This window comes from Branchiostoma floridae, chromosome 10 (assembly GCF_000003815.2).
Source record: "Branchiostoma floridae strain S238N-H82 chromosome 10, Bfl_VNyyK, whole genome shotgun sequence".
Classification (NCBI taxonomy): Eukaryota; Metazoa; Chordata; class Leptocardii; order Amphioxiformes; family Branchiostomatidae; genus Branchiostoma; species Branchiostoma floridae.
In genome coordinates this window covers 4,154,075-4,181,780 of record NC_049988.1, presented here as the reverse complement: position 1 = coordinate 4,181,780, position 27,706 = coordinate 4,154,075, and the positions used below count along the sequence as shown (strand labels likewise).

At 40.8% G+C, this 27,706-nt stretch overlaps 1 protein-coding gene across 1 annotated transcript in view; it reads left to right on the top strand.

Moving 5' to 3' along the window:
* Positions 1 to 1,228: 1,228 nt before the first annotated feature.
* Positions 1,229 to 27,706, top strand: part of LOC118424273 (mucin-5AC-like) — a 56,072-nt gene continuing 29,594 nt past the window's right edge. Inside the window, exons 1-36 of the mRNA XM_035832817.1 lie at positions 1,229 to 1,430; positions 1,898 to 2,281; positions 2,605 to 2,817; positions 3,141 to 3,815; positions 5,404 to 6,036; positions 6,398 to 6,535; positions 7,077 to 7,184; positions 7,577 to 7,755; positions 8,138 to 8,284; positions 8,436 to 8,577; positions 8,925 to 9,044; positions 10,942 to 11,120; positions 11,629 to 11,775; positions 11,929 to 12,070; positions 12,305 to 12,424; positions 12,574 to 12,752; positions 14,774 to 14,920; positions 15,070 to 15,211; positions 15,448 to 15,567; positions 15,715 to 15,893; positions 16,402 to 16,548; positions 16,697 to 16,838; positions 17,186 to 17,389; positions 18,201 to 18,379; positions 19,120 to 19,269; positions 19,809 to 19,950; positions 20,455 to 21,030; positions 21,676 to 21,843; positions 22,477 to 22,704; positions 22,897 to 23,178; positions 23,752 to 23,860; positions 24,334 to 24,428; positions 24,948 to 25,034; positions 25,583 to 25,776; positions 26,679 to 26,832; positions 27,421 to 27,611. Coding sequence (XP_035688710.1) covers positions 1,229 to 1,430; positions 1,898 to 2,281; positions 2,605 to 2,817; positions 3,141 to 3,815; positions 5,404 to 6,036; positions 6,398 to 6,535; positions 7,077 to 7,184; positions 7,577 to 7,755; positions 8,138 to 8,284; positions 8,436 to 8,577; positions 8,925 to 9,044; positions 10,942 to 11,120; positions 11,629 to 11,775; positions 11,929 to 12,070; positions 12,305 to 12,424; positions 12,574 to 12,752; positions 14,774 to 14,920; positions 15,070 to 15,211; positions 15,448 to 15,567; positions 15,715 to 15,893; positions 16,402 to 16,548; positions 16,697 to 16,838; positions 17,186 to 17,389; positions 18,201 to 18,379; positions 19,120 to 19,269; positions 19,809 to 19,950; positions 20,455 to 21,030; positions 21,676 to 21,843; positions 22,477 to 22,704; positions 22,897 to 23,178; positions 23,752 to 23,860; positions 24,334 to 24,428; positions 24,948 to 25,034; positions 25,583 to 25,776; positions 26,679 to 26,832; positions 27,421 to 27,611 — 7,344 coding nt within the window. The remainder of the gene's footprint in view (positions 1,431 to 1,897; positions 2,282 to 2,604; positions 2,818 to 3,140; positions 3,816 to 5,403; positions 6,037 to 6,397; positions 6,536 to 7,076; positions 7,185 to 7,576; positions 7,756 to 8,137; positions 8,285 to 8,435; positions 8,578 to 8,924; positions 9,045 to 10,941; positions 11,121 to 11,628; positions 11,776 to 11,928; positions 12,071 to 12,304; positions 12,425 to 12,573; positions 12,753 to 14,773; positions 14,921 to 15,069; positions 15,212 to 15,447; positions 15,568 to 15,714; positions 15,894 to 16,401; positions 16,549 to 16,696; positions 16,839 to 17,185; positions 17,390 to 18,200; positions 18,380 to 19,119; positions 19,270 to 19,808; positions 19,951 to 20,454; positions 21,031 to 21,675; positions 21,844 to 22,476; positions 22,705 to 22,896; positions 23,179 to 23,751; positions 23,861 to 24,333; positions 24,429 to 24,947; positions 25,035 to 25,582; positions 25,777 to 26,678; positions 26,833 to 27,420; positions 27,612 to 27,706) is intronic.

Below are 27,706 nucleotides of genomic sequence, written 5' to 3'. Positions count from 1 at the left end.
CCAGAGTACAGCACTGGCAGCCCTGAATACACAGGTCATCCAGAGTACAGCATTGGCAGCCCTGAATACACAGGACACCCAGAGTACAGCACAGGCAGCCTTGAATACACAGGACACCCAGAGTACAGCACAGGCAGCCCTGAATACACAGGACACCCAGAGTACAGCACTGGCAAGCCTGAATACACAGGTCACCCAGAGTACAGCACTGGCAAGCCGGAATACACAGGTCACCCAGAGTACAGCACAGGCAAGCCTGAATACACAGGTCACCCAGAGTACAGCACAGGCAAGCCTGAATACACAGGACACCCAGAGTACAGCACTGGCAAGCCTGAATACACAGGACACCCAGAGTACAGCACTGGCAAGCCTGAATACACAGGTCACCCAGAGTACAGCACAGGCAAGCCTGAATACACAGGTCACCCAGAGTACAGCACTGGCAAGCCTGAATACACAGGTCACCCAGAGTACAGCACAGGCAAGCCTGAATACACAGGTCACCCAGAGTACAGCACTGGCAACCCTGAATACACAGGTCACCCAGAGTACAGCACAGGCACAGGCAGCCCTGAATACACAGGACACCCAGAGTACAGCACTGGCAGCCCTGAATACACAGGACACCCAGAGTACAGCACAGGCAGCCCTGAATACACAGGACACCCAGAGTACAGCACAGGCAAGCCTGAATACACAGGACACCCAGAGTACAGCACTGGCAGCCCTGAATACACAGGACACCCAGAGTACAGCACTGGCAAGCCTGAATACACAGGTCACCCAGAGTACAGCACTGGCAGCCCTGAATACACAGGACACCCAGAGTACAGCACAGGCAGCCCTGAATACACAGGTCACCCAGAGTACAGCACAGGACACCCAGAGTATAGTACCCACCCAGGTTTGTATGTTCTTTTAATAATATTGTTGTATTGATCCAAATTGTTGCAATTGAACCAGAACATGCTATTCGTAGGAAAGTTGAATAATAAGAAATATGATGATGATGATGATATGAAGAAATAAAATGAAAACTTAAGTTCTGCTTAGATGAATATTATGAAGAAATAAAATGAAACCGTTTTAATAAAGTTTTGCATAGAATATTGCTATTTTTTTACCCATGTGATGCTTTTGAAATTAACATGAAGTTTTTGTTACATTTCTATGAATCAAAATAGTTTGATTGCATGTCATCTTTTACACCGTTAATAAACACAAAATGATGATTCTCCATATTCCAACAGTGTGTGCGGATGTTTGCCGTTGTGAGGTGGACTGTAATGGAGACGACAGCCACTGTATAGAGATTGCAGGCTGCAGCTTTGCCTGCCTGTGTCCAGCTGGCACTGTGAAGATCAGGGGAAGGTGTGCAGCACAGCCGGACTCCTGCAAGTCTGAAACCACCGAGGCCCCATCTCAAGGTGCTTTAAACTTTGTTGCCGTACAGATAAGCAATGGTAACGGATTAGTACGGATTGTTCTAAGCATGTTCGAAAGGGTATGCCACTCCGTAAGGGACGGTATAACCTTGCCATGTGCAAGCATGTCGACTGATGATGATGATGATGATGTGCATCTTAAGGAATAGATTTTTTGTTCAAGAATAGTGATGATATTATCTTACTACTGCCAAAGAAAAACAGCCTGAGTATCATCCTCCATAGTAACAACTAGCTCCATGGTTAGCAAGCAAGAGATTGAGCCAGCAGTTACTATGGTGGATGGTCCCAGGCTAATGTACTGGTAGTTAATGAGCTTTGTCTAAAGTATGGTTACGTATCAATCTGTAAAAAATGATTGAGATTTTAAGAAATTTCAATCTCAACCCTGGGTGTTATCCAGCATTGCTGACTTGCAATTTATTCATAATGCTGCTGAATCCTCATAGCTGAGACAACTCTAGAATCACATAAGGAGACCACACCAGAGTCAGAAGTGGAGACCACACCAAAGTCTGAGGTTGAAACCACACCAGAGTCTGAGGTGGAGACCACACCAAAGTCTGAGGTTGAAACCACACCAGAGTCTGAGGTGGAGACCACACCAAAGTCTGAGGTGGAGACCACACCAAAGTCTGAGGTGGAGACCACACCAATGTCTGAGGTAGAGACCACACCAGAGTCTGAGGTGGAGACCACACCAAAGTCTGTGGTCGAAACTACTCCAGGGTCAGAAGTCCAGACAACAGCAAGGTCAGAGACGGAGACCACGCCAAAATCTGAGGTGGAGACCACACCAAAGGCAGAAGAATATACTACTGCACAGCCAAATGGTAAGCATTTTATTGTTCACAAGCCTGCATAATGCAGATGTTGATTTTCTATGTGGGCTAGCCACAAGATTAGGTGGTTAACCTCACATTGAACCAAATTTTATTGTTGGCATACGTAAATGCTAATTTTTGGCTCAGTGTTATCAAAGTTAATCATGTAAACATTACGATGATGCAAACATTTTATCTCAGTTTCTTGACTTCTGCAGTAATTCAATAAGAGCCTTATATGAATGATAAAGATAGCCAAACATTTAACAAATTGTTGCTTAAAGTAGATTGTCATTTATCATTAATTTAAACATGCAAATTTGCTGCCCTAGTCTGTGATGAGTCCTGTGAGTGCTACCTGGGTTGTGATGAAAGCGATGGAGAATGTACCAAGAGGGACGGCTGCTCGCTCCGCTGCAACTGCCGTAACGAGTTTGCCGACCGCCGTAATGGTCGCTGTGGTGTTCCACCACCTTCTGAGGACTGTGAAGCTACAACGTCTTCTGTGGAGACCACTGTCACTGTGACGGAGTCAGAACCAGAAGGTATTTTAACATTATTCATGAAAGTATCTGATATTACCAAAAAAATATAGTCATCACTGAGACTTTACATCGTAATTTCCACTGTTTCAGGAAAGAATTACTGACTGCGTATGAGTTTGTTTGTTACCATTCACTCATTCATTTTCTCATCAGATTTTGAAATACATTAAAGTCGTAAATACAAAAAAAATTAAGTAATTAGCTATAATGGCAAAGGTGCCTCAGGTTTGTTTGTAAAAGGTATCGAGGATATATCCTAGAAGATGACTTAAAGCAAGGATCAAGTTATTAGACATCTAATTTTCTTTTTATTCTTAACGTAGAATCAACAACTACTGCCAAGCCAGCTGGAACTCCCAAGGCACCAGTTGCCATGACAACAACAACTGTCATAATGACAACAAAGACAACCTCAGTAACTGTCACACCAAAGTCTGAGGCCAAGACCACACCAGAATCAGAGGTAGAGACAACACCAAAGTCAGTGGTGGAGACCACACCAAAGTCTGAGGTGGAGACCACACCAGAGTCTGAGGTGGAGACCACACCAGAGTCTGAGGTGGAGACCACACAAAGCTCAGAGCTGGAGACCACACCAAAGTCTGAGGTGGAGACCACACCAAAATCAGAGGTGGAGACCACACCAAAGTCTGAGGATGAGACCACACCAAAGTCTGAGGTGGAGACCACACCAAAGTCAGAGGTGGAGACCACACCAAAGTCTGAGGTTGAGACCACACCAAAGTCTGAGGTGGAGACCACACCAGAATCTGAGGTGGAGACCACACCAAATTCTGAAGTGGAGACCACACCAAATTCTGATGTGGAGACCACACCAAAGTCTGAAGTGGAGACCACACCAAAGTCTGAGATGGACACCACACCAAGATCAGAGGTGGAGACAACACCAGAGACAATTATCATCAAGACTACTGTGGTGCAGACTGTCGCTGTTACAACACAAGAGGTTCCTATCACAGAACCAAAGGCTACACATGGTATGCATGCAGTGACTTCGAACGATGGCATTTTCTAGCTATGAACAAATATGATCACTTTTTTCAGTAATCTAATAATTTTTCAGTTTTTCTGAACATTCTGAGCTGCATTTTGTGCTAATTTGTATTGTTCTTGTCCGTACTAGACTAATAGACAGCCATTATAATCTTTTACATAATTCTCTTCGCCAAGAAGAGTATGAGATTGCTTGACTTGGGTCTGTATGTAGGTCAACAGCATATAACTCGAGAAATTGTGGATGAAACTTTGTGATTTTTGGTAGGTGTGTAGCAGTTGTCGAAAGGAATGCCAAGTTTGAAAACGGTTTACCTGGCGTTTTCCTACGGTACTGCAGCGAGCTTGGTATGTTTTTTGCGGTTTGTTTTTGGCAGCATAAGTCAAAATCTAGCTGGGCGATTTTCACGAAACTTGGTAGGTGTGTAGCGGTTTTGGAGAGGAAGGTCAAGTGCGAAAATGGTTTACCTGGCTCTTACTTATGGTGCTGTAGCGGGATTTGTATGTAAGTGCGTTTGTCTGTAAGCAAGATAACTCGAGAACCCTTGAATGGATCCTGATTATATTTGTTAGGTGGATTGGGGTTAGGAAAACGAAGGTCAAGTTCGATAATGGGCACCCTAGTGTCTGCCTAAGGTACTGCAGCAAAACTTTTAATTTTGGCACTTCGTGTTCTGGACATGCTGTGGTCATGATTTTTGAGTAGTAGATAGCCCTTGAAACAGAGAGTAAGTGCTGTGAGTTTGGACCCCCTAGCGGCTTTTTGGGAACTGCAGGCACCGATTTCCGTTCAAACTTTGGACGAGGATAACTTGAGAACGTGTAAACAGATCATCAGGATTTTCGGTATGTAGATAGAATGAGTGATGACTTATACAATGTAATACTAATTATGCAAATCAGTAGCTTATTTGCATAATTAATGAGGAAAGTTCATAAATCCATGCCAACAGCATATAACTCAAGAAGCTGTGTATGGATTTTCATGATATTTAGTATTTAAGTAGCGGCTGCGGAAAAGAAGGTTGTGTTCGAAAATAGTTGACGTAGCATTTTCCGTTAGGACGGTAGTGGGCCGAGTGTGTGCGTCCTTTTGTTTGTGGAATGCATAACTCGAGAAGCCTTGAAAAAATCCTGATGATATTTGGTAGGTGGGTAGGGGTCAGGAAAACGAAGATAAATTATGATTGTGGGCCCCCTAGCGGCTTCCTAAGGTACTGCAGCAAAACTTATTAACAGAAATAAACTGTGCTCTATATATCTCATTTTGACCTATATCTATGGACACAGCTGTTATACAGATGGTTTGCTGGAGGACGCCCTTACACTGGGGACAAAGTCTAAATTGACAAGCATGAAATTCTGATTGACCAGGGATGCTACCAGGTCATCTGTCAGGTCACAGTCTGGTTTTGGTAATGTTTGTGTGTTTGCATGTGAGGAACACAGTTCATGCAGTCATTTGCTATTTAGTAATACATGAATAAGACCATAAAGTCTTAAATAAAGGCATGATTATTTGGCGAAGAGATGGGTTCGTTGAACTCTAGTTCTGTAATGTTTTTAACACAGAGCCTCACTACACAAAGAAACCAACAATGACAGAACAGCCAGAGCCCACAGAACAGCCAAGGTCGACAGCTGAACCAGAACCAGAACACACTGGACAACCAGAACACACCGGACAACCAGAACACACTGGGCAACCAGAACACACAGGACAACCAGAATACACTGGACAACCTGAACGCACTGAACAACCAGAACACACTGGACAACCAGAATACACTGGAAATCCAGAGTACAGCACTGGTAGCCCTGAATACACAGGACACCCAGAGTACAGCACTGGACAACCAGAATACACTGGACAACCAGAATACAATGGACAACCAGAACACACTGGACAACCAGAACACACTGGACAACCAGAATACACTGGACAACCAGAATACACTGGACAACCAGAACACACTGGACAACCAGAATACACTGGACAACCAGAATACACTGGACAACCAGAACACACTGGACAACCAGAACACACTGGACAACCAGAATACACTGGACAACCAGAATACACAGGGAAACCAGAACCCACAGAATCTGTGGCAACCACAGAGGGAACCAAGCTGGTAACGGTCACCACTGTCACAACTACAACTGAAACTGTTGAAGAAAGAACCACCAAGGCACCAGAAGTTGGTATGTACAATTTTCTCTGCAAATTATCCCAATTTTGAGCATAGTCTTGAAATCGCATTGAAAACTTATTGAACTTTTCATTCATATATTGCATGCAAAGCAGAAAACTCATTCATATATTGCATCCAAACCAGACAGTTACAGCAAGCAATTAACAGCATGCACATAGCAAATGTGTGTAACATGCACTTCTACATTATATAAAGTCTGCAAATAGTACAGGTTGATAGAATTGTAACGTTACAGGTATAGTAGGACTTTGACAAGGTAAGAATCCAATCTTATAAAAGTCGATTACTTCCGTGTTCTTTACAAAGAAATAGAAAAAAAAAATGAAACTTGCTATACCTGTACTGTGCAGAACCTGAAGCAACAACAGCATCCGCAGAAGTGACGACCCCAGCAGCTCCTATGAAGACCACAATCGTCACCAAGACAACGAAAACCACAACAACAACTCTGAAACCAACACCTGTTTCCACCCAGGAGGTGCCACTTGGTGGGTCTCTTCCTTTGACAGCATGAACGTAGCTTTTTTGATTTGATTTGATTTATTCAGCTGTACAATCATGAGAAATACAGCCAGGGCTACCCAACTAGCCAGAGGCTATTATCAAGGGCTAGCCCTGGTAACAATACAATATACCATAACAGCATTAATGATACAGGTAACTTTGACTGCAGAGGCGATCAGTGTTTACAGCTTGACTAGCAGTCGTACGATCTGTGATATCAGTCTTTGTTACTTTATTAACATCATTCTTGATGTGTAGGTCTTTTTGTTTTATGCATCATGGAGAAAGGATCTAGCAGATTTCTGCTAGAAGACTCTTTGCACTACATGCATGTATATGTGGTAATTTGTTAACAGTTTGCGTACAATGTTGACATATGTTTTTATGTAGCAAAAAACATGTACCAAAGAAGTTCCTATGTATTGTAAGCCTTAGGATGAGTGAGCTCTATCTTGTTTCTAAGGCTGCATACTTGTCTCAAAATGATATGAATAGGAGTCAAAAGTTTGGTTCTTTTCAATCCAGTTGAGACAACACCATCTGCAGAGATTACCACTCCAGAACTGGTACAGACAACAAAGATCCCATCTTACACAACAAGGTTCCCTACAAATCCTGAAGTTACAACATCAGGTAAGAAAACTGATCAATAATTGTTATTCCGTTTCAATTGTAATGAAAGACTGTAACCTTTGACTTATGTAATGGCTTGAAAAGCATAAAAGAGAAGTTACAATGCCCAATGGTGGTTCCGTTAGTTTGAAAAGTGGGCCGGCATAGTTCATGAACATGAGCAACACTTAATGAATCAGAGTTCTGATCATCATCAAACAATGGGGAAAAATTGATCTTGTTGATTTGTTTGTTTTCTTGTGTCAGAACTACAATATTTCATCATATCGATAGTATCAGAATGAATTTCTGTTCCTATCCCCATGGTCTTTTCTGATAGAAAATGAACCTGTTATGATATGCATTACTATATATACCAGGGGTATTAATTTTTTATTATTTTTCATTAAAAGGCATCTGTGATGTGAAGATGGGTCTTGAAGATCGCTCTGTCTCAGACGACCAGATCACTGCTTCTTCCTACAAGGCTGAGAAGGAGCCCAAGGAGGCTCGTCTTGTCAGCAGGCCTGACAGTAAGGAAGTGGCCACGTCTTGGCAGCCTGAGGAGGACACTGAGGGACAGTGGCTGCAGGTAAAGTACTTAGATCAACACCGTAGCCATGACATATCATGGGTGTGCAGAAAGTGCAAAATGGAACAAAATAAAATGCACTAAAGCAAGAATTATGGAAGGAAATAGAATGTACAGAAATTGTTAAAAGGAACAAACTAGATCTATAGAATGAAATAAAGATTAAACATGTTAATATATGCATTTGCCTGCCATGTCTGTATTTTAATCCTTTCACAGTACTGTTGCCTTATATTTCTAACATTTTTTTCCTTTTGCTTTGTATTTTGTTCCATTTCATTCCAGTTCACCAGTGGGTGTTATACCACAATTTATTCTTGAAGTTAACTAAGCACAGTCTTTCTAATCAAAGGATTGAAAACTCTCTTCCTTCTGTGCCCAGGTTGACTTTGTTGAGCCAGTCCAGCTGACCAGTGTGCTGACCCAGGGCAGTGGTGGGGAGGACAAGTGGGTGTCAGAGTTCAAACTGCTGTACTCAGCAGACTCACTACTGTGGCAGTTTGTGGAGGACAAGAATGGGGAACCTGAGGTGAGCAAAAATTACAAGTAGAAAACCTGTGTTTGCAAACAAATGCAAAATATTTCCAAAAATAATCTCTCTCTGTCTTGACACTTTTTGATCTGGTAGTGTATATGAAAGGCTTTTAGGGTGCTAACTATATATTTTGTCTTTTCTGTAGATCTTTGGTGCAAACTCCAACGATGAAGGAATTGTAGAGAACCACCTGCCAGAAGCAGTGAAGGTACAGAAGGTTCGACTGCTGCCCACCAACTGGAACAACGGCATCGCTCTGAGGGCAGAGTTCAGGGGATGTCCTTATGGTGAGGCTTCTTGCATGATAATTTCCAATTTTTGCCACCTGTATAAAAAACTTTCCAACAAATTTCATGATATAACAATGATAATCTCAAGAAATAATCATACTTTGAAAGTATAACTACTGATTCAATTACCATCAAAGCTTCAGTACCAGGGACAGACCATACCAGTCCTCTTTTATCTGTAGAACTTGCCATCAACCTTATAACAAACCAATTGGGTTCTGTTGTAATTAAGTCAAACTACATTTGCATGATGTAATGTTGGTGATTTCGTGCTTGAATATTGCATTCATGTATAATACAAAATTTCAAAAGATTACAAACTGCACTTATTTCACAAATTATAGAAGAAGAGAAGACCACTGTTGCCCCTGAGACGACAGAGTCTCCACAGCCAGAATGGACAACTAAGAAGATGCCAAGTTACACAACCAAGTTCCCAACTACAGCAGAGGTTACCACTCCTGGTAAGATAGCACTGATGTTGTCACGTCTAGCATATTTTTTATTAACATGAGACTAAAAAAAGGATTTTTGAAGCCATCTGACTGAAGGCCATTATCAACATTGAAAGGCATCTCTAAGAAGGAATTTTTCTGCCAATATGAAGGTATCTGCGATGTGAAGATGGGTCTTGAAGACCGCTCTGTCTCAGATGACAAGATCACTGCCTCCTCCTACAAGGCTGAGAAGGAGCCCAAGGAGGCTCGTCTTGACAGCAGACCAGACAGTAAGGAAGTGGCCACGTCTTGGCAGCCTGAGGAGGACACTGAGGGACAGTGGCTGCAGGTAAAGTACTTAGATCAACGTGTTAGCCATTTAGATATAATGGTTGTGTATGCACATAAAGTGTGAAATGGAACAAAATAGAATGCAGTGAAGCAAAATTGAACAAAATAGAACGAAAAAATGATACAATGAGTTATATTCCTTTGCCACCCACTTCTTTATTCCAATTCTTCCACAATACTGTTCCATCAATTTATGTCAGTTTTATTACTTAATAGTTCATTCGATTTTGTTTTCGAATTTGTTCCATTTTGCACTTTCTGTACCTTGCATTTTTTCCATTTTGCTCAAATTCTGTCCATATTGTTCATTTTGATTCTAGTTTGCATATTCTGTACACCAATGGATGTTATACCACAATCTGCTCAAATTCTGTCCATTTTGTTCATTTTGATTCCAGTTTGCATATTCTGTACACCAGTGGATGTTATACCACAATCATTTGAAGTCATTCAGGCACAATATATCTATTTCAAAATATTTCAAACTCTCTTTCTTCTGTCCCCAGGTTGACTTTGTTGAGCCAGTCCAGCTGACCAGTGTGCTGACCCAGGGCAGTGGTGGGGAGGACAAGTGGGTGTCAGAGTTCAAACTGCTGTACTCAGCAGACTCACTACTGTGGCAGTTTGTGGAGGACAAGAACGGGGAACCAGAGGTCAGCAAAAATTACAAGTAGAAAACTTGTGTTTGCAACGAAATGCAGAATATTTCCTGAAATGATATCTCTTGCCATTTTTTTACTCTGACCCTCTATATGAAAAGCTCTTAGGATGCTGACTACATATGTTGCCTTTTTTGTAGATCTTTGGTGCAAACTCCAACGATGAAGGAATTGTAGAGAACCACCTGCCAGAAGCAGTGAAGGTACAGAAGGTTCGACTGCTGCCCACCAACTGGAACAATGGCATCGCTCTGAGGGCAGAGTTCAGGGGATGTCCCTATGGTAGGGCTTCTTGCATGAAATTTCCAATTTTTGCCAGCTGTCTTTGTATGAAAAATAACCTTCCCAACAATCTGCATGATATGACAACGGTAATCTCGAGAAATAATCATCATTATAAAAGTATTAGTACTGATTGAATTACCATCAGCGCCATGGACAGAGCATATCAGTCTTCTTTTATTTTCAAGACCCTTCCATCGAACCCACTGTTAATCAATTGGTTTCCGTTGTAACTGAGTCTAGCTACCTTTGCATGATGTAATGTTGGTGATTTCGTGCTTCAATACCGTATTGACTTACAATACGAAATTTCAAAATATTAATGACTGTACTTATTTCACAAATTATAGAAGAAGAGAAGACCACTGTTGCCACTGAGACAACAGAGTCTCCACAGCCAGAATGGACGACTAAGAAGATGCCAAGTTACACAACCAAGTTCCCAACTACAGCAGAGGTCACCACTCCTGGTGAGATAGTACTGATGTTATGAATTTTAGCATACATTGTTAATTTTTGAAAGAAGAAAGGTCAATATATCTAAATTTCTAAAGCTGCGTGTTCTCTATCAGCCTTTGAAAAGCTTTCTTAATGCAAAAAATCTTATATATGTTTTTTCTGCCAATCGAAAGGTATCTGTGATGTGAAGATGGGTCTTGAAGACCGCTCCGTCTCAGACGACCAGATCACTGCCTCCTCCTACAAGGCTGAGAAGGAGCCCAAGGAGGCTCGTCTTGACAGCAGACCAGACAGTAAGGAAGTGGTCACGTCTTGGCAGCCTGAGGAGGACACTGAGGGACAGTGGCTGCAGGTAAAGTACTTAGATCAACGTGTTAGCCATTTAGATATAATGGTTGTGTATGCACATAAAGTGTGAAATGGAACAAAATAGAATGCAGTGGAACGAAATTGAACAAAATAGAACGAAAAAATGATACAATGAGTTATATTCCTTTGCCACCCACTTCTTTATTCCAATTCTTTCACAATGCTGTTCCATCAATTTATGTCAGTTTTATTATTTGATACTTCATTCGATTTTGTTTTCGAATTTGTTCCATTTTGCACTTTCTGTACCTTGCATTTTTTCCATTTTGCTCAAATTCTGTCCATATTGTTCATTTTGATTCTAGTTTGCATATTCTGTACACCAATGGATGTCATACCACAATCTGCTCAAATTCTGTCCATTTTGTTCATTTTGATTCCAGTTTGCATATTCTGTACACCAGTGGATGTTATACCAGAATCACTTGAAGTCATTCAGGCACAATATATCTATTTCAAAATATTTCAAACTCTCTTCCTTCTGTCCCCAGGTTGACTTTGTTGAGCCAGTCCAGCTGACCAGTGTGCTGACCCAGGGCAGTGGTGGGGAGGACAAGTGGGTGTCAGAGTTCAAACTGCTGTACTCAGCAGACTCACTACTGTGGCAGTTTGTGGAGGACAAGAATGGGGAACCAGAGGTCAGCAAAAATTACAAGTAGAAATCTTGTGTTTGCAAGCAAGTGCAGAATATTACCTAAAACAATCTTTTTCTCTCTCTCATCAATTTTTGATCTGCTAGTGTATATGAAAAGCTCTTAGGGTGCTCACTACATATTTTCTCTTTTCTGTAGATCTTTGGTGCAAACTTCAACGATGAAGGAATTGTAGAGAACCACCTGCCAGAAGCAGTGAAGGTACAGAAGGTTCGACTGCTGCCCACCAACTGGAACAACGGCATCGCTCTGAGGGCAGAGTTCAGGGGATGTTCTTATGGTGAATCTGCAACTTTGTGTATCTTAATCCGTATATTTGTGAAGAATGTTTTACTAAAGAGCTGTATAAAATGGCAATATTTAGCTTCTGAAATCATAAAATGTGAAACTAAAAAACTGATTCAATTACCAATGAAATTTCAGCACCAGGGACAGACCATGCTAGTTCTATATTTTTTCGGGTATGATACTTATCTGAAAATGTGACTACTATACTCCATTTCCAAAACTGTAGAAGAGGAGGGGACCACACTTGCCCCTGAGACGACAGAGTCTCCACAGCCAGAATGGACGACTAAGAAGATGCCAAGTTACACAACCAAGTTCCCAACTACAGCAGAGGTCACCACTCCTGGTAAAATAGTACTGATGTTGTTACTTCTAGCATATAATTTCCATTATCATGAAACTAAAATGTGAACACTATATTTGAAGGTCTATGGCTAAATGCACATTTTCAACATTGAAAAGCATCTCTAAATAGATTTTTCTACCAATATGAAGGTATCTGTGATGTGAAGATGGGTCTTGAAGACCGCTCCGTCTCAGACGACCAGATCACTGCCTCCTCCTACAAGGCTGAGAAGGAGCCCAAGGAGGCTCGTCTTGATAGCAGACCAGACAGTAAGGAAGTGGTCACGTCTTGGCAGCCTGAAGAGGACACTGAGGGACAGTGGCTGCAGGTAAAGTACTTAGATAAACCTGTTATTCATAGAATATAATGGGTGTGGGTGTACAGAAAGTGTTAAATGGAACAAAATGGAGTGAAATGAAATGCATTGGAGCAAGATGTAATGACTTAAGATAAAACGTGTTATATCCATCTACCGCCGACTTTTTTATTCTTTGATCCTTCCACCATTTACCTCCCACTACTGTACTTTTCATCCTTCCACAGTACAGTTTCTTTATATTTCCATCAATTTTATTTTTGTTTGCTTCTTATTTCCTTCCATTTCGTTCCATTTTGCACTTTTTGTACTTTCCGTTTTGTTCCTTTTCACCCCACTTAGTTCCAATTTGTTCTACTTCACAATTTCTGTTAAGTGATGGCAATTATACCACAATCTTTTGAAGTTATCTGAGCACAATCAATCCATATGTATTTCAAAAGATTTTAAACCTTCCTCCTTCTGTCCTCAGGTTGACTTTGGTGAGCCAGTCCAGCTGACCAGTGTGCTGACCCAGGGCAGTGGTGGGGAGGACAAGTGGGTGTCAGAGTTCAAACTGCTGTACTCAGCAGACTCACTACTGTGGCAGTTTGTGGAGGACAAGAATGGGGAACCCGAGGTGAGAAATTTCAAGTAGAAAGCCAGTGTTTTGAAGTGCCGAATGTTTCCTTAAAAATCTCTTTGTTCTTTTACTCTGATCCTGTATCATTGATATGGAAAGTCAAAGGATGAGAAAACTACATATGTCGCCTTTTTGCAGATCTTTGGTGCTAACTTCAACGATGGAGGAATTGTAGAGAACCACCTGCCAGAAGCAGTGAAGGTACAGAAGGTTCGACTGCTGCCCACCAACTGGAACAACGGCATCGCTCTGAGGGCAGAGTTCAGGGGATGTCCTTATGGTGAGACTTATTTTTAACAATGTCCAACTTTGTGTATTTTCATCTGCTTATGTGTTAAGATGGTTTTGCTAAAAAGCTGTACACTATGACAATGTTTAGTTCATGAAATATCATAATTTGAAACTAAAACAATGGACTCAATTACCACTGAAGCCACCAGGGACAGAGCAGGTCAGTTCTATATACTCCATACTTGAATTATGTAATATTGGTGATTTGGTACTTCTACACCATTGTCATGTACAACATAAATCTCACAATTTGACTACTATGCTTATTTTCAAAAATTGTAGAAGAGGAGGGAACCACACTATCCCCTGAGACGACCGAGTCTCCACAGCCAGAATGGACGACTAAGAAGATGCCAAGTTACACAACCAAGTTCCCAACTACAGCAGAGGTCACCACTCCTGGTGAGATAGTAATGATGTAGTCATGTCTAGCGTATTTTTTTTATTATCATGAGACTAAAAAGAGTATTTTTGAAGCCATCTGACTGAATGCCAATTATCAAGATTAAAAAGCATCTCTAAAAATGAATTTTTCCGCCAATATGAAGGTATCTGTGATGTGAAGATGGGTCTTGAAGACCGCTCCGTCTCAGACGACCAGATCACTGCCTCCTCTTACAAGGCTGAGAAGGAGCCCAAGGAGGCTCGTCTTGACAGCAGGCCTGACAGTAAGGAAGTGGCCACGTCTTGGCAGCCTGAGGAGGACACTGAGGGACAGTGGCTCCAGGTAAAGTACTTAGATCAACACCGAAGCCATTACATATACTGGGTGTACAGAAAGTGCAAAATGGAACAAAATGGAATGCACTAAAGCAAAAAAGATGTGTATGAAAGGAAATAAAATATACAGAAAGTCTGATAAGGAACAAACTAAAATAAAATAAAGATTAAACGTGTTATATACATTTGCCGTCCACGTATGCATTTTAATCCTTTCACAGTACTGTTGTCTTATATTTCCATCAATTTTATTTCCCTTTGCTTTGTATTTTGTTCCATTCCATTCCAGTTCACACTTTCTGTACACCAGTGGGTGTTATACCACAATTCCTTTTTGAAGTTAACTAAGTGCAATCTTTCTATATCAAAAGATTTCAAACTCTCTTTCTTCTGTCCCCAGGTTGACTTTGTTGAGCCAGTCCAGCTGACCAGTGTGCTGACCCAGGGCAGTGGTGGGGAGGACAAGTGGGTGTCAGAGTTCAAACTGCTGTACTCAGCAGACTCACTACTGTGGCAGTTTGTGGAGGACAAGAATGGCGAACCTGAGGTCAGCAAACATTACAAGTAGAAAACCAGTGTTTGCAAGCAAGTGCAGAATATTTCCAAATATAATGTCTCTCTTTTGTCACTTTTTAATCCGACCCTGTATATGAAAAGCTCTAAGGATGTTAGTTACATTTGTTGCCTTTTTTGTAGATCTTTGGTGCTAACTTCAACGATGAAGGAATTGTAGAGAACCACCTGCCAGAAGCAGTGAAGGTACAGAAGGTTCGACTGCTGCCCACCAACTGGAACAACGGCATCGCTCTGAGGGCAGAGTTCAGGGGATGTCCTTATGGTGAATCTGCAACTTTGTGTATCTTAATCCGTATATTTGTGAAGAATGTTTTACTAAAGAGCTGTATAATATGGCAATATTTAGCTTCTGAAATCATAAAATAAGAAACTAAAACAACTGATTCAATTACCACTGAAATTTCAGCACCAGGGACAGACCATGCTAGTTCTATATTATTTTCGGGTATGATAAATATCTGAAAATTTGACTACTATACTTCATTTACAAAATTGTAGAAGAGGAGGGGACCACACTTGCCCCTGAGACAACCGAGTCTCCACAGCCAGAATGGACGACTAAGAAGATGCCAAGTTACACAACCAAGTTCCCAACTACAGCAGAGGTCACCACTCCTGGTGAGACAGTACTGATGTTGTTACTTCTAGCATATAATTTCCATTATCATGAAACTAAAAAGAGAACACTGTGGTTTTAAAGCTCTATTACTGAAAGCATATTTTCCACATTGAAAAGCATCTCTCCAATTTCTTTCCAATCTGAAGGTATCTGTGATGTGAAGATGGGTCTTGAAGATCGCTCTGTCTCAGACGACCAGATCACTGCTTCTTCCTACAAGGCTGAGAAGGAGCCCAAGGAGGCTCGTCTTGTCAGCAGGCCAGACAGTAAGGAAGTGGTCACGTCTTGGCAGCCTGAAGAGGACACTGAGGGACAGTGGCTGCAGGTAAAGTACTTAGATCAACGTGTTAGCCATTTAGATATAATGGTTGTGTATGCACATAAAGTGTGAAATGGAACAAAATAGAATGCAGTGGAGCAAAATTGAACAAAATAGAACGAAAAAATGATACAATGAGTTATTTTCCTTTGCCACCCACTTCTTTATTCCAATTCTTCCACAATACTGTTCCATCAATTTATGTCAGTTATATTATTTGATAGTTCATTCGATTTTGTTTTCGAATTTGTTCCATTTTGCACTTTCTGTACCTTGTATTTTTTCCATTTTGCTCAAATTCTGTCCATATTGTTCATTTTGATTCTAGTTTGCATATTCTGTACACCAATGGATGTTATACCACAATCTGCTCAAATTCTGTCCATTTTGTTCATTTTGATTCCAGTTTGCATATTCTGTACACCAGTGGATGTTATACCACAATCATTTGAAGTCATTCAGGCACAATATATCTATTTCAAAATATTTCAAACTCTCTTCCTTCTGTGCCCAGGTTGACTTTGTTGAGCCAGTGCAGCTGACCAGTGTGCTGACCCAGGGCAGTGGTGGGGAGGACAAGTGGGTGTCAGAGTTCAAACTGCTGTACTCAGCAGACTCACTACTGTGGCAGTTTGTGGAGGACAAGAATGGGGAACCCGAGGTCAGCAAAAATTACAAGTAGAAACCTGTGTTTGCAAGCAACTACAGAATGGTACCTGAGTAACTCTCTTTCTCTTGTCACTTTTTAATCTGGTACTGTATATGAAAAGCTCTTAGGCTGCTAACTATATATTTTGTCGTTTCTGTAGATCTTTGGTGCCAATTTCAACGATGGAGGAATTGTAGAGAACCACCTGCCAGAAGCAGTGAAGGTACAGAAGGTTCGACTGCTGCCCACCAACTGGAACAACGGCATCGCTTTGAGGGCAGAGTTCAGGGGATGTCCTTATGGTGAGGATTCTTGTATGATCATTTCCAAGTTTATTTTTTTCAGCTGTCTATGTATATAGAAAATTGTGTTCACAAGATGCAAGATATTTCAGTGATAAGTTCCTGAAATAACCATAAAAAGAAAGACTGGCTCAATTACTACTGAAGCTTCAGCACCAGGGACAGAGCATACCAGTTAACTATGGTTTGAGTGATTTGATGTTGTTATGCTTCATATTTAATAGTTATGGGGATATCCTGATGTTGATGTTCTTTACATTATCACAAACTGGATACTTAGTGCTGGGTGCCATTGAAAAACTGTAATCAGAACCAATGTAAAAGATTCTGTTTGTGCCTTTATTTAGAAGAGGAGACAACACCATATTCCGTCTTTGAGGAGACAACAAAGCCAGTCCTTCCAGAGCAGACAACTGTTGTTCCCCATACAGAGGAGACAACCAAGTCTGTCCCATCAGGCACCACTGCTGCAGTACCACAGGAAACAACAGAGGTCATTGTTACAACCTACACCACCAGGTTCCCTACTACTGCTGCACTGTCAACTCAGGGTGAGTGGCTTTACTTTAAAATAATACCCAAAAAGTATCACAGTGCAGAGTGCATGTACTAGCTGATTATGTCATGTACATGCGGCATTTGGCAAAAGCATTCACTACTATATGACTGAAAAACATTTAAGCTATTTTTGTACACTAGTGAGCTTTTAATCCATGTAACACTGATTCACCTTTATTCACATGGCAACCTATATCTGTTGTTTACAAAAATGAGATGCTTAGAGATAATGTAATCGTCGAACATTGGTTTCAAATTGCAATATTTTCATAGCATTCTAGTCTGAAACACTCGTCTGTTGACTTGATACCTGTCAATGCTCCGATTTTACGTACAACGAATAAAGGTTACTCACCGAATAAAAGTGAACTAGCATTACTTCCTTGAAGAATGACTGAAACAATGGGAGCATTATTTTAATTGAGACACAGTTATCACAGAAACCTTGCTGATTTTTCAAACTTGGTTGATTGTTGGCTTTAGTTTAGACTGAAATGTGTTAGGGTACAGATTGTGATTTGGCAGAAACATCAGCTTTACCAGCAGAGATACCAACATTCACAGAGACTCAATCAGGATGTCATGATGTTCTGGGGAGGTCTCCCATTTATTAATCCTAAATTTCAATTCAATCTATTAATTTTAAGTGACATGAGTTGAACTTAAAAAGTGCTGACTGCCTTTTAAGGTACAAATCAGGTTTTGTACCAGCTTGCAATGTCTTTTCTGACATTTATAGAGAGATTTGCACAAGGGAAAGTCAATTAAGTGAACACAATAAACATTGAAAATATCTGATGCCAGGTGTGTGTGATATAAAGATGGGGCTGGAAGACCGCTCCGTCCCAGACAAGAACATCCGCGCTTCTTCCGAGAAGGAGGATCGTCCTACCAAGAATGCACGCCTGGTCACCGGACGGTATCTGTCAGATGACGACGAAGCCTGGGAGCCTCTTGAAGACACTACCCAAGAATGGATAGAGGTTTGTCAAATTACTAATGGTCACGAGTGCTGTAAATGTATTTAATTTCTCAGTGATTTGATTTCACAATAGCGAGAAAATGGAGTGTTCATTGTGATACCGCTAGCAGTTACGTACTGCTTCAGTAATGAAAATACTCAGTCTGGCACCTTTACAGACAGCCCATCAAAAACCACCTACTGGCAACTTTGCAGGGGTGTTACAGATGGACAGTTTAACATGGTCAGTTTAACAGTGCTGGGTGTTGGAATAATCAACCAGCAATGATCTAACTGTTATTCCCCTCTGGATTCATAGTCAGGCTTTAAGCCAAGCATGCATCATGGCGTCATTTGAACACGCTTTTCTTAAAAGAACAAGAAATTGAAAGCACTAGACGCCCTTACACTGGGGAGCAGATCCTCTGACAAGCATGAAATTCTGATGGACCATGGATTCCACTAGGTCATTTGAGGTCACAGTCTTCTACTTTGACCTCTCTGACAAGATATTCTTTATGACTCTGTACCATGCAAGGTGGATGTCCCTGGTCACCCCCTACAATAGTGGTGCCTATATATCACTCACCGTGACTGATCAAGAAGTTTGGACCCCCTATAAAAAATCCTAGCTAAATACCTGTTCATGACCAGGTACTTTTCTACAAAGTTGTTGGCAGACAGCAAGAATTCAACACAAGGCGTTTTTAGGATCCCCAATACATACTCTCTTCAACCTTATCCCTTCTTTACTAATTCCAGGTGAAGTTTGATGAAGCTGTTCAGATCACCAGTGTGCTGACCCAGGGCAGTGGAAAGAACAGAGACAAGTATGTGACAGAGTACAAGGTCCTGTACACCGAGGATGGGCTGATATGGGATTATGTCTATGATGAAGATGGAGAAGTTATGGTAAGATTTGTGACAGTCATTTTTTGCTAAAAGGGATCCTAAGGGGGTCTATGAAACTAAAAAGAACTTGCTATTACATACATCGCTGTATAGAGGACTATGATTAAAACCCAAAGCAAAGCATTAAATGCTAATTGTGCACTTTTTTAATAAGTATTAGCAAGCAAAGTACGTAAAAAAACAATCTGTAAACGCATTCACTGAGAATTGTAACAATGTTATATTGTTTCTTGTCAATTTTTCATGCCTTGGCTTTAATTTGTGGCCTCTGGCTACTTTTGTAGTATGTCTCTTTATACAGCCAGATGAAACCAATCAAATTAATGTATCGAAACTGTCTGATACTTTTGTACTACTAGCCTACTCTGTTGTCTCTCGAGACAGAAGGATGAGAATAACAAGTTGCCTATAGTGATAAAATTCTAATTGTTTATGATAGATTCAGAACTCAGCTTAAAGTTCTAATTGATTGCAATTTTAGAATATGCTTAATGACAAAAATTGATGATTGTCATTTGCTATTTTGAACTCTTCTCCAGTTGTTTGAGGCTAACACAGATGACAGCAGTGTAGTAGAGAACTACCTGCCCAGAGCAGTTCTGGTGAAGACTGTCCGTCTGCTGCCCACAGCCTGGCACAGCGGCATCAGTCTCAGGGTCGAGTTTAGGGGATGTCCACGAGGTGAGTGCTTTCTCTTCACTGGCTACTTATACTTACAAAATGCTGTTATCATTCAAAGGCATGAACTGAGTGTTTTAAATGTCTTTAGCTTTGAAGCTGCCTAATTGAACATTGGTAAGTAACTATTAGTTTAAGTAGTTTTGAGGTCCGCATAAAATCGGTAACGATTTCTTTAGTTGTCCACTGCAGTAAGTTGTGGCTTACAAATTATTACGAATAGGTCATCTGTGATGGTCTGTTGTAAGTTTTCAACAATCTGCTATTCACTATGCAATATAAAGAGTTCAAAAGTAACCCTAGCTTACAGATGAGTTCAGGATAATACGTGATATGCTATTTAAATTTTTACACAAATAGCTAGAGTAAGCCTGCAATGCTTGACTTTGAATAAGACTACAGGAGCTACAGTTAATGGTGAATTCAAATGAGTCTCGCAGAGAAAAGCATGTAGATCCTCATTTAATACAGATTTTATTTGCAATCAAATATCCACTATTTACTCAGGTACAGCCACAACTGCCTTACCTATTGCTGAGACAACTCACACTGTGTCAGAAGAAACAACCATCCTGATGGCAAAGACCACTCCTTACAATCTAAAGGAGACTACAACAGGCACCAGCTCTGCTCACACCACTTACTATGTACCAAAGGAGACTACCAGCATCAGCTCTGCAAAGACCACTCCATCTGCATCTGTGGAGACCACCACAACATCTTCATCTGTGGAGACCACACCATCTTCATTTGTAGAGACCACACCATCTGCATATGTGGAGACCACACCATCTGCATCTGTGGAGACCACACCATCTGCATCTGTGGAGACCACACCATCTTCATCTGTGGAGACCACACCATCTGCATCTGTGGAAACCACACCATCTGCATCTGTGGAGACCACCAAATCTACACTGGAACTGACCACTGCTGGACACAATGCAGAGAAAACAGAAGCCACACAACCTAAAGAGACCACTCCTTCTTCATTAGTGGAGACCACACCCTACATGGGAGGGAAGACCACAGTGTCTGTCATTGAGAGAACAACTGGAGCATCACATGTCTACACCACAAAGGGTAAACAGACAGCTTCTGTCAGTTTTCAACAGACATAACACATGTTGACTCCTAAATGTTGCTTCATCTATGTGGCATTGTGTGGTGCAAGGTGTTTGACTCAGATCACAGGTTACGGGTTCGAAACCGCGGATGTGCTCCAATGTTGTGCCCTTGGGCAAGGCACTTAACATGACTTTCCTCACTTCACTCTGGTTAAAATGAGTACCTAGCTTCTTTTAGGGCCAACCCGTGGATAGGACACAGTCTAACAGTCACTGCCACCACCACACAATGCTGGTGTTTAGACTATGAAAATAGACAATTGCCTTTTTTTAATTTAGTTTTGGACAGACAAGGACAATGTGGCACTGCACTCAAGTTAGTAACTTATATTAACAGTGCCATTTACGCAGTTCAGACAGAAGTTAAAGGAAATATTTTCTTTTACCTCCCCGACTGAAGTCAGATACCCATTTTTACACCTGGGTGAAGTGAGGAAGATCCTGTTAAGTACTTTTGCCTAGGGCACAACGTTGGGTACAACAAGTAGCGAACTCGGGACCTCTAGATTCCAAGCTCTACCAATTACGCCTCACACAACGCCACATTGCCTTAACATTGCCTAAATCCTTACTGACTCTCCTTACAATGTTCCTTGAACAGCCCTCCCTGGCACCACCACCAAGTCCACAGTGTACACAGTGACCAGCCGCCCCGTGACCACCCAGTGCCTGGGTGTGGACTGTGGAGACGGCTACTGTCTCAGGATGGAGAAGAGATGTAACGGCATCAGGGAGTGTGCTAATGGCAGGGATGAGGAGAACTGTCAAGGTGAATGTATGGCCTTGAGTTGTTACTTTTCCCCAACAAAGTGGACTTATTATTGTTTGTGTGTGTTTGTGTCTGGGTATGCTTTTAAAACTTATAATCTATACATAACAGTACATTGTCAGTGCTGCTATTTTTGTATGTGGAAACAAAAGGGTCATGAAAGTGTACTTGATTGTCTTTTTCTTGCTGCCTTACCTTTGAAGGGTTTTATGCATTAGAATGCTACAGATAACATTTTTGCTGACACTGCACAAGTGACCTACTGTTTTTGTGCATGAATGACATTTTTATTGTCTAAAAAACAGCTCAAAGAGATCCATTTTCAAGCTTAAATGAAGGTTGAAAAAACAAATAAGCTTACTATTTATTATTATATACTAAGAATAAACAAGCTTACTAAAATTTAGGCACTGTCAAGCTGCATGTGTTTTTATTTTGTACATTTAGAAGCAATGACAAATTTCTTAACGTTTTTATTCATACCTCTGAAACATATTTTCTAATGCTGGAACTATATTGTGATTGGTTATTTTGATCCATAGTTCTAATAGATATACCACGGATGATCTAAGTATAATCTTAAATACTTGCATCTCACTTTGTCTAATGCTGAATCATAATGTGTTTTTACAGTTTACACAAGTAAGGCACCAATTACAGAACTGACAACTGGAAAGCCTGGAGCAACCACTACTGAACCTTCAGCACCAGGGACAGAGCCTACAGCTCCCTACCCTTGTGAGGGCGAGTGGACAGAATGGATGAACTCCTTCTATCCTGATGTCATGTCTGGTGGAGATTATGAGACATTTGAGAACCTGAGGAAGAAATATGACTTCTGCGGGCCTGAAATGATCACAAGTAAGTTCTTTAATTTGGAATACTCTTTCACATTCGTTTGATCTTTCCCTTAGAATGATATATATGCAGTCAACAATTATGAGTACACTGAGTGAAGCTCTTTTGTAATAAGATTTGAGCTACAAGACAATTAAAACTAGACACTGGAACCAGCATTATCTAAATCATGCAACTTTTTTTTATTTTTTGCAGACATTCAGTGCCGTGTTGACAGTGGTTTGGAGATGGACTACACCAGGACTGGCCAGGATGTGACCTGTGACATCCACCAGGGTCTGGTTTGTGAGAACTCCAAGCAGCGTGGATTCCTGCCTTTCTGCTACAACTACAAGGTCAGGGTGTTCTGTGAGTGTGGTGGGGAAGCAACAATGGCACCAGGAACAACTCGAGCTCCATCTTCTGCCACCACTGCCGCTACACTGAGCACAAAGGTGCCGTTTGTGTCTACAACAGCTCTTCCAAGTACAACACGAAGTAAGTCTTAAGTATTTTTACATTCTACATACCCACTCATTAATAGAGATAACTCAAGGGAAAATTCTTTTACCCACCAACAAGTGTAACAATAGGACATGGTACAATCACTTAAAACATACTTAATTTCTATACACAACTGATATTCAATTCTGTGTACAGATAGTTTGTAGAACTCTGTTATACCATGATATCATCCTAAAATCATGTTTCACTAGAAAAACAGCAGAAGACGAGATAAGAAAATTTACATTTGTACAGGCTTCCTATTAGTGGGAGTCCCAGCAATAGATATAAAATGTATATCTGATTTCTTCTAGATTTGATTAAAATACTTGCTTGACAGGTATTCCCAATGCTTTTCCAAGAACCCTACCATCATATTAGAAGACAAAAGTATGCATATCAATAGTTTTGTCAGATAAATCTAGATGGTATCATAGTTTTTCAGACACATCTATCCATACATGACTATTATGCTATTTTGTGACTCATATACTGCTGTCAATAATATTTTGTAGCTCTAAAGGAGCAATAAAGTTCATTCAGTCATTCTGATGTTGTTTCTGCCAGGCCCCTGCCCAGACAAGTGCTACTGCACCCTGGGATGTGAGGATGATGGAGACTGTGATGTCATGGAGGGGTGTGACCGCAGCTGTTACTGTGCTGGGGAGTATGACAGGTACGTAGGGTTGTCTTAGATAACAGATGTCTTTCATGGGCCTCTAATGCTGCATGTAAAGCCAGAGGTCCTGCATTTGAGAGCCACACCTTAAGCATTATTAAGAACCAACCACACTTATTGAAAAGATTGGGGGTCCATCCCTGTGTAAGAGGATTAAACTTGTCAGTCTGGTCTTTTACAGCTTGTCATAACATACAAAATTGATATGTAGGTACTTAAGATGGTTTACCGGTTGTGTGATAGGCAAAATTTAACATTAGTTACTAACCTTCCTTTTAGAGAAATTGTCCTGGTTAGAATCATTGAGAAAGAACTGTACTTGTCTCCAAACCGGGGTGAAACATGCTCCAAGGGAAGCTATTTCAAATTGAAGCTTGCAAGTAACAGTACCATGGCATGTGAATCATGTTTAATAAAATCTAACCATTGCAGTAGGATTAGATTCAAATCCAAAACTATCTTATCTACAGGTTTAATGAGCGCTGTGCCACCATGCCTGCAGAAGAAGAGTGTTACCCACAGACTACAACAGAACCAACATACACAGTCCCTGTGGAAACAACAGGTTTGTTTCCACTACAATATAGCTACAATATGTAGTGCTTTTTGATAATGAAAAAATTAGAATGACAGGTTGAAGCTCTGCATATTTGGGGCCTGGTGTTACATGCATGATTTGAACCATATCTGGTGAGCTGAAATATAGGCCTCAAAACATTATTTCTATGCAGCAGTTTTTATTTTTGATATATATACAGGGTATATATATATATAATATATTTAAAAAAATTACTTTATAATCAAGCAGTTGACTGCAGCTCAATTTTATAGGCAAATAGACCTTATTTACAATTTGCTTAGACACTGTTTCCAAATATTAGTATGCACAACTTTGTCAGCAGTCCTTGTGTCTCAGTACAATACTGACTGGTTCTGCTAGGTGGCGCTACAGTGCAAGGAAAGCAGTCCTAAACTTGACTAATCTTGTATCCCCCCTCATCACAGTTCATGACTGAGGTAGATTGTTTTAAAAATCCATACAGCCTCTTTTCATATTGGTATTTTTCATTGATTTTCTCTACAGTGTTTGTCACAAGTACAGAGGCCACAGTGAGCAGCTACACCACAGGCTCTCCTACCCCAACTACTGGACTGCCTCTTACAACACCAGGTGGGATAACTTGATTTTCTTGATGGCTGATACAGGTGTTTCAGCAAATAACATGCAAACGCTTGTCAATGTTGCTATACATGTAGTCAACGACCTGGAGGTCAAGGGACTAGGTAGGTAGGTAGATATAGTCTATTGTCCAACTAGATACTACTAGTTATGGGACTGATTGACGTAGAGTGACATCCGAAATATGCAATTTAATATCATTGTACCAATATAGTAAAATTGATTTAAGTTGTTTCAGGCTTAGTTTTAGAAGCAGGAAAGGAGATATTTGTAGTCAATGTGTTGCAAGTTTTTGATTAAAGTGACCATAGTTACTGTAACAAAATGACAGGCATCCATATGTTTGGGGTGTTATATGCATTGGCAATGTGTGGTCACCCTGAACATCACTTTGACATATAATCACCACAACCATTTTGCAACTTACAGTACATTTGTACTTCACCACAACTTTTGATGATTGTTATTAGTCGAAGCGAATTGCAGATGACAACTAAATGTTTGTGTATCAATAGTTTTCTGGGGTTTTTTTTCTACAGTTGTTTGTGGCACCAACCAGGAGTATAAGGATTGTGCCTGCCACACCAGTTGTAAGGACCTGGCTAAGGAGAACCACACCTGTACGTGTGAACCTGGGTGTGACTGTGTGGAGGGGATGGTACTCAACAATGGAGAGTGCATCAGAGCCATCGACTGTCCCTGCTACTATCCACCACATGAGACATTCTACAAGGTGACCATGAAGTTTATCAAACAAATTTTGATCAATAGCTCTCCGTTTTCTTTCTAGGGATATGATGAAATGCAGAACACAGTGACTGATGATGATGATATGATAAAATCTTGTCTTTTCATGTTTGATAAGTGTCTTATAAGAAAGCTTGCAGACCTCATGATATCTTTTCGTATAATATTTGTATAACTATTCAGATAGACCATTTTCATCATCGCAATTGTAATACTGAGGTTAACTCTATTTTTTGTATTCTACTACCTGTTTGTATCAAGATTGATTGAATTTTTTAGTTATTGTGGTCATTCCTTTACACAGTCAAAAACAGTCATTTTTTTGTGAATTTGATTTACATCTCAGGGTACTAGTTTGCTCCTATTATCACTTCTGCTACCTGTCTTGAGATCTGTATGGGGATGAGTTATCGAAGCTAATGAGCAAAATAAGGAATGGGCTCTAGAGCACTCATTTGATGACAACGAGCCCTTCTGCAAGCAGACGGAGAACTTTCCGGGTGTTGCCTTAGTCTCTACCAGACTCCGAATCGCTGGAAAATCGTAGAAATGGAACAAATAGAGAGGAATATAACCGGCCAGGGAACAGCACGCGATTCCAGGTTGCGTGCTGTTCCCTGGCCGGTTATATTCCTCTGGCCGGCTTACTCCTCTGATTTGTTACATTTCTACGATTTTTCCACCGATCCGGAGTCTGGTAGAGACTAGTGTTGCCCCAACTGAGCGCTTGGAGTCATTCCTTAATTTGCTCATTTATCAGCGCCCTTGTCCAAAATTTCGGTATATAGTGTGTGCTAAATGTCAGAACAAACTATTATCAAAATTGTACCCAGGCAAGCTTTGAGTAGCATTTATGATTTAATCTAACAACACAATTCTCTGCCCCAGTTTGGTGCCACCTTTGCCAAGGATGAGTGCACCACCTGTGCCTGTACTAAGGGTGGTATCGAGTGTGACATGGACTGTAACATCACTCCAGACGACTGCAAGGAGGGGGAGGTGTTTGAGAATGTGCCAGGGAAATGCTGTGGATGCTTCCCAAGTAAGATTACCTTTTATGGAACCCATCTTTGCTTAGACGTGTTTAACATTATGATGATGAGTTTCACATGCCCAAATTAAGTGCAACAAAATGAACAGTGATGATGGTTTCAGATTATAGGTTTTAAATATTTTACAGCAGTCATTCAGCTGTCTCAATAGCCCTATAACTTTTCATAAACTGACCCATTATCATCATAATGTTAGGTAAGTTTATTGGACTATTTGATGATGTGCACATGTAAGTTAACTGACTCCCTTGTCAAGACTGACCAATTTCTACCTATTCTAACTCCTTTTCTTATCTTAAAAGGGTTACATTCCTCAGGATGAGATTTCTTCTAAGCAGTGGTCTAGGACTTATTACTCATGCAAACTAGAAGACTATGAGTGCGCAATGAAGTTGTATTCATTGTACATGTATATGACTGTGACTAGTATCCTTCTTTTCAATGATCATTTAGACAGGTGCTTCCAGCAAAGTGAAAGATGCTATTTGCAAGTTAAGTTTGTTTCCTCCTATGGTATATGTTGAATTGGTATGGAAAATGACTAAAGGGGGTCTTTATTTGAATGTTTGTTTTTCCAGGCACCTGTACAAACGGTATGGAGTACCAGTCCATCTGTGCCTGCCATCGCACCTGTACCAACCTGACAGCCACCTGTGAGATGGACACCTGCCAGCCTGGCTGTGCCTGTCCTGATGACATGGTGTTCAATGGTCTGGAGTGTGTGGAACCCTCACAGTGTACATGTGAATACGAAGGGAAATCTTATGCTGTAAGTATTACTTTTAGATATCTCTTTTGGTGGTGAATTAATGTTTAAGTTCTGCAGGGCCTCTGACTTCAAATTTTGTAGCAATTTGTTATCTA